Below are 12,947 nucleotides of genomic sequence, written 5' to 3' on the forward strand. Positions count from 1 at the left end.
GCACCAATAAAGACATAGCTCAGAAGGGTTAAATTAAAAGGACATTTTAGGAAACTTAACTGAGCAGCAATGTGTAAGCTAGATTGGAGGGGACAGCAGTTAGCAGGGTGCATTAATTACATGCATTAATCATGAGATGAATACAGAATGAAGTAGGGTAGAAGCCATGTCAATGAATGGTACAGGGGACTATAAAAGGATTGGATATGAGTTAAAGAAAATCATTTGGGAAAGGTATTACAGTAGTCCAAGTCAGAGATAATGGGGTGATTGAACTACGGTGGTAGATATGTGAGAAAGAGAAATGGAACAGATTCAAGAGATATTATGGAGGGAGATATGACAACATTTGCAAGGGATTGGATATGTGGGGTGAGGGAGGGTAATGAGCTGGAGATGATACAGGTTGTGAACTTGGATCACTGGAAGGATGCCAATGCTCTAAACACTCAGAGGGAAATCTGGAAGAGGGATGGGTTTTTTTTTTTTTGGGGGGGGGGGCAAGATAATGCAATGAGATCTTTAATGCAAATCACAATCCATTAATGCCTGCTTATCCTGGGTGACTTACTATCTCACATACAACTAAGATGCAAAGTGGGTCTCTTACTGAGAAGCAGAGCTTGCTTCTCAAGGGATACCTTCCACAGCCATACTGTGATCTAGAGGATGAGAAGAGGGGTGGAATTTTCCAAATGGCAACTGCATAGCTACTGACGTGGAGAATCTGGGTAGCAGTTAGGTGTAGTTGTGTTGGAGACAAGCACTACAACATGCTATTATGGAAAGGGTGGTATACAAGCATCTTTCTGTCCTGTGATTGAACACATACACACACACACACACACACACACACACACACACGTGTTAGGCACACCTCCCCCTTCCACTTCAGTGCCATTGGTTTAAAATGTTAAATCCATATCCTTTTTTTTTTTTTTAGTGAGGCAATTGGGGTTAAGTGACTTGCCCAGGGTCACACAGCTAGTAAGTGTTATGTGTCTGAGGCTGGATTTGAACTCAGGTACTCCTGACTCCAGGGCCGGTGCTCTATCTGCTGCGCCACCTAGCTGCCCCAAATTTATATCCTTTTGCCATGTTTTGTGGCTTATAACATAGGTTTAAATTTGGGAGAGACTTTAGAAGACATCTAGTCCAATTCCCTCATTTTATAGATGAGGAAATTGAGGCCCAGAAAGGTTAAGTGACCTTCTGATGGTCTTACAGTAGTAAGTAGTTGAGCCTTGATTCCAACTCAGGTCTCCTGATTCCACATCCTGCCCTTTAATAGCACTTGTGTATAGGGTGCATGAGCTTTCATAAGAAATAAATCCATTCTTGAAGGTTAGCTCATGAAGTCTCCAGATAAGAAACCAAACAGTTGCTAACAAAACATTTTATTGTAATTCTGAGTACTCATAGTACAATATAGTCTCTCCCACCACTGCTTTTAAAGTCAGAAACAATTACTGGTAAGATGAAAAATATTCTCATTACACAAAATATGCCTTACAAAAATGCCTCCTCTATTAGATATACATATTTCAAATAGTTTATACATCCCACTTTCCCCAGACATAATTGACTGGGAGAAATTTTTTTTAAATGGCTTAATTTGTTCTTACAAGCAGACTGAAGTCCAATTTTATTACTTCCTTGAAAACCAACTATGAAAATATAAAATTATACAAGAAAGTTAATTTTTATAACTAAAGTACAATTTCCCCATAGAGTCCAAAGCCTTTTGATTACTCATTCTATTCAATGACTATAGAAAGGAGGGTTAAAATTCAGTGGAATGGTGGCTAGGTAGATAGAAATATGGCAATTAACTTGGTGAGATAATATTGTAATCACCATTGGAATTACTAAGAGTTTTCTTCTTCATTTACTCAGATCTTCACCTGATGTCTCAGGTGATGTGGAGATGACCTTGGCTTCCTGAAGGCTGGGCCAGTGGTGGAACACTTGCACCAGCTTGAGTACAAACCTGTGGATAGACTGAATGCAGTCATCACTGGTGGGTGGACTATCATTTTTTCAGCCACAAAAATTCACATAACAGTTTTTTAAAGCATGCAGCAGTTGGGCTTTATTTTAGTGGAGGCCCCCAAGGGGATTTATTCTACTTTTCAAATACAGAGGACTTCATTTAACTTTCTTATTAGAGCCTCACAGTCCTTAACCCTAGAATCAGGTATATCAGTTGATACAAAAATTTGATTATAATTTGAAATAAAATTTTCATCTTATTATTTTCTTTGCTTTATTGAAAAAAAAATACATTGCATCAATTGATACAGCTTGGTCCTTCAAGGTATTCTTAAATTCCAGTTCTTTAAGCATCTGAACCTTTGAAAGTAGTACTACAGCAGGTAAAATGGGAGTGGAATGAAAGGGCAGGATGTATAATTTCACTTATTATTCTGACACGTTCCCCTTTTGTTGTACAGGTAAAAACAAGGCTTTAAGGGGGAGTCTGAGGTTTCTTCTATATAAGGTAGTAGAGAGGAAAATGTCTAATTCTCCAAATCCTTTACTAGTTCACAAATTATCCATTTTAGTGGACCTACTTTTAGAACAAGAACAATTCCCTGAGTTCTAGAACACCAAGTATCAATACCTACTGAAGACTACTCAGTGCAAGACAGATTGCTTTCAAGGAAAACTAGGGGGAAAATCATCCAATTCTGCATAGTGATTCTTCCAGCAATAATAAAAGCTAAAGTTTGCAAAGCATATAAAATTATACATCTAGCAAGTTTTTATATCTAAAGTACAATTTCTCCTCAGAGGCCAAAACTTTATGATTATTCATTCTGTATATTTAACGTATATATTTTTTTATTTGATCTTCACAACAACTCTGGGATTTAGATGCTGTTATTATCTATGTTTTGAAGATGAGGAAACCGAGACTGAAAAAGCTTAAGTGACTTGCTCAGGGTGATACAGCTGAGTGTTTGAGGCAGGATCTGAAGTTCAAATGCTGACTCATTCCACCACCTAGTGGCAGAGTGGGGAATTACTTATACTTTTTTTTTTTTGGCAGGCAATGGGGGTTAAGTGACTTGCCCAGGGTCACACAGCTAGTAAGTGTCAAGTGTCTGAAGCTGGATTTGAACTCAGGTACTCCTGAATCCAGGGCCGGTGCTTTAACCACTGCACCATCTAGCTGCCCCGAATTACTTATACATTGACAAGAACAACATTCAAACCAAATGCCAAGGTCAAATTCTCATTTACTACTTCAAGAGTTTTTTTCTCATCATCACCTATTAATATTGAAAGACCCCATGGGATACATGATTCTATACTGTGAGAAATTCAAATCCAGGTAAAACCAGATAGGTTTATCATCCCTTTAATTTCCTGGTTTCTATAAATGAAGCTCAATGGTCCTGTATTGCCACAACTACTACAGAACACACACACACACACACACACACACACACACAAAACCACTTCCCAAGTTTATCTGAATAAAGAAATGCAACAGCAGCTGGGCCTTGATTCACAGAAAAACTTAATGAAAATAAGGCAGCAATCTGAAATGTTTACAATCCAAGGTGCTCTATTGGAAGTCAGTGCAAACATTACCAGGAACTATTTTTTAAATGTTCCAAAACAAAACTAATGAGTGTCACTAAGTGTGACTGCTAATTTGGATCCTGATTATATGGTGTCAAGCCTCAAATTTGCCTTCATTAATCATAGAAGTGCAGCTGTTCTGCAGAAACAATATTCCACATTTAGCCACAGGCAGTCTGCCAAGTATCAGAGAAGACAGAATTTCTAAAAGTAAGCTTCAATCACTGTTCTTTATGAACTCAGAGATCAGCAGGACCCCCACCCCCACCCCAGCCTTTTGCAGACTCATCAATCTTCTTCCAAAAGCAACACTGAATAAATAACCTGGTGATTCTATCTGAGTATCAGTTGGTTTCTTTAAGTTTTGCTGATATTATCGGAGGTTCAGACATTCATTCTATCACAAAGTGTAAGAATCAGAAAGGACTTCAGAATCATCTAGTCCAACCACCTCATATAATGATAGGGAAAAAAAAGCCAGAGAAAGTTACTTGTTCTGGATCACAACCTGGGTACTTGATTCAGCTATGTCACTGAATTCCAGTCTGTGTGTGTGTGTGTGTGTGTTTTCTTTCTACTGAACTCTTAGAGTAGTCAGTGTCAAGCAGAGATTTGTTTTTCAAGTATAGCTGCTTATTAAAACCAGAGACGGTAATGATTTACACACACACACACACACACACACACACACACACACACACACACACACGCAGCTTAAGACTTGAGAGGCAAGTTTGTGTGTCCTGTTTATGAATCAAGGCTTGCTCCCTGGAGCTTTAAAAAATCCCACCTTCCGAAAGTATCTGACAACTAGTGGTAGAGAAAATAACGTGATGCTAATCCTTACTGGGGCAAACAGTTTGTGAATAGCATAGGCCACCACAAATGTACTTGTGCCAGCGACAATCTTAGAGCTGTGGAGTGATTCTGCAAATCCAAGTTTGAGGAGAAAGGAAGATACGTCCACACCACTGGAAAAGAAAAAAAAAAGATAAGAAATATAATTATTAAAACAGGGCTCTTCAATCCTTGGGAATTACACTTATTATAAGAAGCCACTTAACAGTGGTAAGTGTTGAGAAGAGCCAGATGAGCAAAAACTAAGCTAGTCAGCATGAATTCAGTTTTTATTCATATGCTTATGCAATAGGTGCTGTCGTTTTAACAGTATAGATTAATACAGTACATTTTGGGTACAAAGCACCTGGATTTACATTATCCCACTTATTCCCCACAATAACCCTCTGAGGAAGGCAAAGCAAGGATATTATCCCTGTTTATATTTGAGGAAAATGAGATTCAAATGAAGTACTTCCCTCTAGATCTTACAGCTACAGACTGTACGTTAAGAGAAGCTTTACAGAGGGAATATGGGAGAGTGCACATCTGGAAGTGGAGGGCCTACATCTGGGATAGGAGTTGGTTGGGTGGAGGGATGGTGTGGGGACAAGGGAAGGGAAGGTGCACATCTTGTGCTGTGTTTAGCCTACATCTGGTAGGAATTTGGAAAGCATACTGGGCTTGGAATCAGAGAACCTAAGTTCAAATTCTGGCTGGTTCCTTTGTTATCCTGGGCTAAATCAACATCTTGGGCTGTCAATTTGGTCCTCTGGATGATTTCTTTTTTCTTTTTCTTTTTTTTTTTTTTTAGTGAGGCAATTGGGGTTAAGTGACTTGCCCAGGGTCACACAGCTAGTAAGTGTTAAGTGTCTGAGGCTGTATTTGAACTCAGGTACTCTTGACTCCAGGGTCGGTGCTCTATCCACTGTGCCACCTAGCTGTCCCAATCTGGATGATTTCTAAAGCTTCTTCCAACTAATATTGATGATGTCAGTGAAGACAGCAGCATATATATATATATGTGTGTGTGTGTGTGTGTGTGTATATATATATATATGTGTACATATGTGTATGCACACACATATATCTTTAAGATTTGCAAAATGCTCTAAATACAGGGTGGGCCAAAAGTCATGGATATTTAATAATTCCTTTATTTTTTGTTTTTAATTTATAATAACACAATATAATACATATATAAGAAATGAATTTATATTACGTGTTAAAATTAAATATTGTAAATGGGAAAAATAAAGAAAAAATAATTTTCAAAAGTTATTAAAACATCAGACCCCTTTGTGACTTTTGGCCTACCCTGTATATTATTTCATTTGATCCTCACATAACCATGTGAGATAAATGCTATTATTAGTCAGTCAACAAGCATTAATATGTATGTATCTATCTATTTGGTTATGGTCCATTTATTTATTTATTCACTCATTTATTCATTCATCCACCCATTTATTTATTTATTCATCATTCATTTATTTTTGCTGGGCAATGAAGTTTAAGTGACTTGCCCACGTCAACAAGCATTTATTAAGTAATCACTGTGCAAAGCACTAGGGATACAAAGAAAAGATAAAAACACGGTCCCTAACCCTCAGGGAGGTCATATGCAAACATATACATATGAATATATATATGAATGATAAATCATATCTACATAACAACCTTAAATTGTAGGATCCTATATAAGACCTATACTCAAGTCCAGTGTTCTTTCTACTATATCAGAGAAAGACTGTGCTGCAAAACCCACCAAAACCGCCCCCCCCCCTGTCAACAGTCACTGATTATGTTAAATAATTAAATAATTTAGATAGCAGTCCTGATTTGGAATATTTTGGGGGGGTGTAGGGTTGGGTGGGAGCAGAAGGAGCAGATAGAACCAGACCTGAGATTCCAATGGTTGCAAAATTCCATTTAGCACCTTCCCTGTGGATTTATGAGGTCAGAGAATTGCCTAGGGTAACTGAGGGGTTAAACAATTGTGCAGAAGTATGCTTGTCAGAGATAAGAACTTGAACCCAGGCTTTCCTGACCCCCACAGTCAGCTCACTAAACCTTCATCTCTCTCCCCAATGAAATTCTGAAAAACCAAAGAGCCACACCTTGAAACAACCAAGTAGAATATTCCCAAAGATATTAATGAAATTCCAATATGCAACGAAACAGCTACAGCTCCATATTCTTTAAAAACCTTTTTCAGCTGCTGTTGTTTGCTTTGTTTGCTCTGGTTCACAATGCTGGAGTGCGTGGGAGCTTTCTCTGTTTTCTTTGGTTCCTGTACACAAACAGGAGAAATGTTAGAACTTTATGTAAAAGAATAGTAATAATTTCTGACCCTGTATAGAGGGCTTTCAGACATACCTCATTTCATTCTCACAAAAGTGCTGTGAAATATCAGAGCCAGAATATTGTGGAAAAACCCTAGACTGGGAGTCAGCGAAGGTCTAGGGTTAGTCCCATCTCTGCTAATTTAATTTTTTTTTTTAATTTTATTTTTAGTGAGGCAATTGGGGTTAAGTGACTTGCCCAGGGTCACACAGCTAGTAAGTGTTAAGTGTCTGAGGCCGGATATGAACTCAGGTACTCCTGACTCCAGGGCCGGTGCTCTATCCACTGCGCCACCTAGCTGCCCCTCATCTCTGCTAATTTAATAATAATATCTCACATTTATATAGAGCTTACTATGTGCCAGGCTTTGTGCTAGGTACTTTCCAATTATTATCTCATTTGATCCTCAGAACAAACCTGAGAGGTAGGTGCTATTATTATCTCCATTTTACACATGAGGAAACTGAGGCAAATAGAAGTTAAGTGACTTGCCCAGGATCACACAGCTACTAAGTGTCTCAGGCTGGATTTGATACTCCAGGTCTAGTGCTCTATCCATTACACCACCTGGAGCCACCTAACCTGTGGCATGTACCCCAAGGAGTTCAAAGCTAGAAAGAATTTTTCCACATACAGCAAAATATTTAGAGAAATACATTTATGATAGCAAAAACTTAGAAATAAGGTAGATATCCACTGAGTGGGAAATGATTAAACAAATTGTGGTATGTGAATGTAATAGGATATTGTTATGTTGTAAGAAATAATGATTTCAGAGAAGAATGGAAAGACAGGCATAAACTGATACCCCAAAGTAGCAGAACCAGGAAAAAATATATACAATGAATAGGTACTGTGAGTCAAAAGAACAATGATGCCTCCCCCAACCCCTGATACTATGTAAGTATAATGGTCAAGCTTGATTCCTAAAGAATGCCATTTCCTCTCTTTTTTGAAGAAGTGGGAGATTGGGATGTAGGTCATTGTTAGACTTGGGAAATCCCCCCCTCCCTACTTTCTTTTTTATTCTTTGTTCCAAGGCATAGCTTGATAGGGATATATTTGGAAACAAAAGTGATGAAAACAAAAGATGGCAAAACATTATTAGAGTAAGAAATCTGCTTTATTAATTTATATTTAGGGCACCCTAAAAAGCTGAAGAAGTGAAGAATATATCAAATTGAGAGGTGAAAGATAGGATATATTTGTTGTAAAAATATGTGCAAACTTTATTGTGATTGGGTTACTCTCTTTAGGTCCTTTTATTATACTGATTTGCTTGCTATTCCTACCATACAATGCTCCCTTTCAGTTCCTTTACACTGGCTGTCCTCAACTGAATGCCTACATATATATGTAAGGTCTTATGCTATACCCTTGTCCTGTGCCAGGCATCTGCAGAAAATCAGTATGGAAATACAATTCGCCCAGTATCATAGATTTAGAATTGGATGATACTTCAGAGATGATTGAGTCCAACCTTCTCAGTTTAGAGCTGAGCAAATGGAGGCTTAGGAAACTTAAATTGACTTGCCTAGGGGGCAGCTAGGTGGTGCAGTGGATAGAGCACCGGCCCGGATTCAGGAGGACCTGAGTTCAAATCTAGCCTCAGACACTTAACAATTACTAGCTGTGTGACCCTAGGCAAGTCACTTAACCCCAACTGCCTCACCAAAAAACAAAAAAAAAACCCCAAACCAAAAAAAAACTGACTTGTCTAGAGACATACACTTGTACTAAGTGCAAGAGCCAGGATCAAATCTAGATCCCAAGAAGAATAAAAAATGTACTTTCCCCGCTGTACTGTGCTCCTCTACTTGTGTTTAGAAACTAGAAGGAAGCAGTGAAAGCCAAGGGGTATAGGGCAGCATCAGCCATTCTCCCTGCACCCCTTTATGCTTATGCCACTGCTCTAAGATGGGCAAAGATATTCTGAGAGGTAGCTGCATCACCTGAGAGCTGGCCTTTGAGGTTAGGCTTTGTGACATAAAAGATCAGTTTTCCCTCGTAGGATATTCAGGAGCTGGACAGATGGATGAGAAAGCTGTGTAAATATCACAATGGTCAGGCTGACGGAGGGACAGCATGTGGAAGAAGCTGAAGAGGCCTCCTAGCATACATGTAGCTAAAGGCCTCTTATTCAGGAGTTGAAAACTACTATCTATAGTCTCAGGATGGGGAAAGATGTGACAACAATTTCTAATAACATTTATAGAGCACTTTAAAGTCTGGAAAGTTCTTTAAACATATGATCTCATCTGGGCCTCAAGACAACTCCATAAGATAGGAACTCAGTCAGGATCAGAGAGGTTAAGGGACTTTTCTTGTGGTCACACAGCTAGTAATCATCAGAGGAAGGATTTAAATCCATGTCTTCCTGACTCCAAGTCTGGCTGCCTACTCATTATATTATGCCTCCCCCTCTCCCAGGCCTGGAGTTTAGCAGCTGCTCTAGCTGCGCTGGAAGAGGGTGTTTTTGAAGATCTAACTCATCTCCTTGATTTCATTGATGCCCCAGACAGGCAAGATTCGGTATGGACTCTGTACCTTGTAGTTACTAATCAAAGATCCTCTTTTTCTCTTCTAAATAAAGGAAATATCTGTTTTATACATCTGAGAGAGATGGGCGGGAGGGGGGGAGGAGGGAGAAAGGAGAGAAAGGAGGGAGAGAGAGAGAGAGAGAGAGAGAGAGAGAGAGAGAGAGAGAGAGAGAGAGAGAGAGAGAGAGAGATCCTGCCTACAAGCCCCAAAGCTGATCTGGATTATCTAGAGCCAAATCTCTGGGTCACAACAGCAGCAGTCTCAAGTGTCTAGGGTTTCAGGAGATAGGCAGGTGCTATCAGGAGCTCTCAGGCTTTTGTGGTATCATTTATGCTTACACTGGCCTTCTACTTACTTGGGGGTGGGGAGAGGGTGACTGGGCAAAATGGACAATTAAAATGCACTTCAAAGTTACTTTGTGTTCCCTACAGTTTGTTCTTAAATCAAGGACAGTATCTCATGAAAGTCTCAAAACAAGTTCTTTCCCCTTTTCTTCTGCAATACAACCACAGAGAGCTTTTCGACTATATATTTTTTTCTAGACTGTTAACCAAAAATTTCAACTCTTTCCCAGCCTCTCATGGAGGGGCCTTCTAATCAGCATGGACCTGAAGCTTAGAGCTGAAAGGAGAAGGCTAATCTAGAGACTAGACAGACAACTGAATTAATTCCCCCACACAAAACGAGGTTGATTAGATGCCAAAGGCCTTTTTCAACCCCAATCCTGGCAGGCTGACCCACTACGATGGCTCACTGAACTTCAGACAATAAAGGGATGGTAGGCCTGGGTATGCCGAGGACAGAGGACTGTGAGCCATTAGCATAGTCTATTCAGTCTGTTTTTCAGAGGAGGGCATAGTAAGGAGCTTAGTTCTGGGGGTCGGACAGATGTTGACTCAGGAGGTAACCCCTGGGCAAGAGTTTACTATTCCCTCCTCCCTCTCTCCCCACCTCCCATACTAGGTTCTATTTTGAAAGTTCTTAGGATCACTGAAGAAGAGGAGTACTAGTATACATTTATTGAGAGTGTTTTAAAGTTTACAAAGTACTTTTCTCAGAACAATCCTATGAGATGGGTAGTGAAAGTATTTTTTACTGTGATTTCAGAGGAGGAAATTGAGGGTCTCAGAAATTAAATGACTCATCCAGGTTAAACAGCTAATAAGTGTCAGGACAGCACTGAAATTTTTTTCCCTTTTCCTCCTGCATGCCCCTGGTTAGGAACCTTTGCTCAGATCCTTTCCAAAACCCTCAGTTCAATCCCCTCCATTTGTCTCTGAAGCCTTTCCTGACCCTGACCCTGACCCCGACCAGAACCACTCCCTCCAACTCTCCACACTTATCTCATTTTTCCTTCTATTAAAAGTTATTTGGTTCCTGATGCTGTCCTCAAGTACATTAGCTCTAAGACAGCAGGGCCTGTGTGAAACAACTTTTTCAGAGGCAGCCAATGCAGAGTCGGGAAGACACTTGGTAAAGTCACTTAACGGTTTGCCTTAGTTTCCTCAACTATAAAATGGGGATTAATAACATCGCCTACCTGGCATAGTGGTTGTGAGGATCAAATGAAGTAATATGTGTAAAGGGCCTGGCACATTGTGGCACTAGATAAATGCCCATTCCCTTCTTTCCAAGGTGTGGAGATTATAGTAGGTTATAGTAGCTTAATAAATATAAGTAGAATGGCATCGGCCTTTTAAGTCGGGTGCTTTTTTTTTTTTTTTTAACCATACACCTCCCAGCAGAGGGGGTAGACCCCATTCTACCTTCAGAGGCAGTAATATTGAGCAAGGATAGAGGGAAGGCCCTGAAGTCAGGCAGATCCGAGTTCAAATTCAGCCATAAAAGCGTACTAGCTGTGTGACCCTGAGCAAGTCACTTATATTGTCTTCTTTGGTTGCCTTAGCTGTAAAACGTTAATAATAGTAGCATCTACTTCACAAGGTTGTTGTGAGAACCAATAATGAAATTGCTTATTTATTTCTTTCCTTTCCTCGAACTTTGCCCAAGGCAGTGGGTATATGGGACCACAAGAGGTTACCTATCTCGTACCTGCCGAAGTAGTGGGGGGTGGGGAGGACGTAAGCAGGGAGCCTGGGCTTTGCAATCCCCCTCTAGGGGAGAGGGAGGTGGGTGGGGTAGGGGGACCGGATGGACCTCAGCGCCCAAAGCCTAGGGATGGGGGCGGGGGCGGAGGGGGCGGAGAGAAGAGCTGGGAGGGGCTGGAAAACCTAGCTCGGCAGAGGCCGGCGGGGTGCTTACCTGGGGGTCGCCGCTGCCAGAGCTGCTGCTATCGACGAGACTGCTGCTGCTGCTGCTGCTACCGCTACCGCTACCAGGACTGCTGCTACTAGGACCGCCGCCGCCGCCACTGCCTCCTGTTCCAAGGTGGCTTATCTGTGTGTGCATGGGGCTAGGCCCGAGCAGGAGCAGAAGGCGCGGGGCCAAGGGGACAGCGGGCCCGAGGGGGCTGCCTAGGAGAGGCGCCAGGCGGAGTCGGAGCCCGGCTGCCCCCCTGCACGCGACCGCCGCCAGCAGCCAGACCATGGTGCAGCCCCGCAGGGTCAGGGCCAGCGAGCTAGAGAGCGAGGGGCCCACCTCTCCGCCCCGCCCCGTCCTGCCACTCCCCGCCCTTCTTTTCCCTCCCGGGATCTGGGCCAAGTGGGTGTCTCCTAGTAGGTCCCCTCCTCCCCCCTTAAAGAGACCGTGCCTCCTCCCACCCTGGCGAGGGAGAGAGGCCGTGGAGACTGAGATGGGGGTGAGGGTGGGGGGGAGGTTGGGCTGATCGGAGGAGTCGGTGAGATGCAGTGTGGGGTGAGGATCGTGAACCTAGAAATAAGTTTGGGAACTTGTAAAATGGGGCACATTTTGGGGTAGTTTTGACTCCTTATTTGAGGGGAACGGGACCTTCTTCACCAAACCTTCAAATGTTAGAACTAGAAGAATGCAAAGTACTGTGCAAAGAACTCCTAACTTTGACATCAGAGTTTGTTGTTGCTTGGTGGCGTCCAACTCTTCATGACCCAATTTGGGGTTTTCTTGGCAAAGATACTGCAGTGGTTTGCCGGTTCCTTCTCCAGCTCATTTTACAGCTGAGGAAACTGAGGCAGACAGGGTTAAGTGACTTGTCCAGGGTCATACAGCTAGTAAGTGTCTGAGGCTGGATTTGAACATAGGCAGGCGAGTATTCCTGACTCCAGGCCCTGAGTAGTGTCCCATAAGCCTCCAAGCTGCCCTTGCCATCCCAGATGGATTTAAACCCCAGCTCTGACACTCCCTGTTTAACCTTGGGCAAGTCACTTAACCTTCTGGCCCTCAGTTTCCTCATCTGTAAACTGAGGGGACTGAACTAGGTGGTCTCTGAAGTTCCTTTTAGATCTATGCCTCTGTGACCTTAAAGTCATAGATGTAGAGCTGGAAGGAACCTTAGAGTTTATTTTCTCCAACACCTTCATTTTATAGATAAGGAAACAGGCCTTAGAGAGGTCCAAGATCATACTGGTAGTAACTGTCAGGTCCAGGTTTCAAACTCAGGACCTGTGACTTCCAAGTTCATTACTCTTTTTACTATACTATGTTTGTCAACTGAACATTGAGTCTTGAGTCAGTAAGGCTCAAGTTCAAATCCCACT

General features: G+C 41.7%; 1 protein-coding gene across 1 annotated transcript; it reads right to left on the reverse strand.

Annotated features, from left to right (window-relative positions):
• Window positions 1-1,222: 1,222 nt before the first annotated feature.
• FAM210B (family with sequence similarity 210 member B) lies at window positions 1,223-11,930 on the reverse strand. Its single transcript, XM_043988568.1, has 3 exons — window positions 11,578-11,930; window positions 6,549-6,721; window positions 1,223-4,562 (listed from the first exon to the last, which is right to left on the reverse strand). Exons 1-3 carry the CDS (start codon window positions 11,860-11,862, stop codon window positions 4,346-4,348), a joined length of 675 nt encoding a protein of 224 aa, XP_043844503.1. The 5' UTR covers window positions 11,863-11,930; the 3' UTR covers window positions 1,223-4,345.
• Between the last annotated feature and the right edge of the window lie 1,017 nt (window positions 11,931-12,947).

This window comes from Dromiciops gliroides, chromosome 2 (genome assembly GCF_019393635.1).
Source record: "Dromiciops gliroides isolate mDroGli1 chromosome 2, mDroGli1.pri, whole genome shotgun sequence".
Lineage (NCBI taxonomy): Eukaryota > Metazoa > Chordata > Mammalia > Microbiotheria > Microbiotheriidae > Dromiciops > Dromiciops gliroides.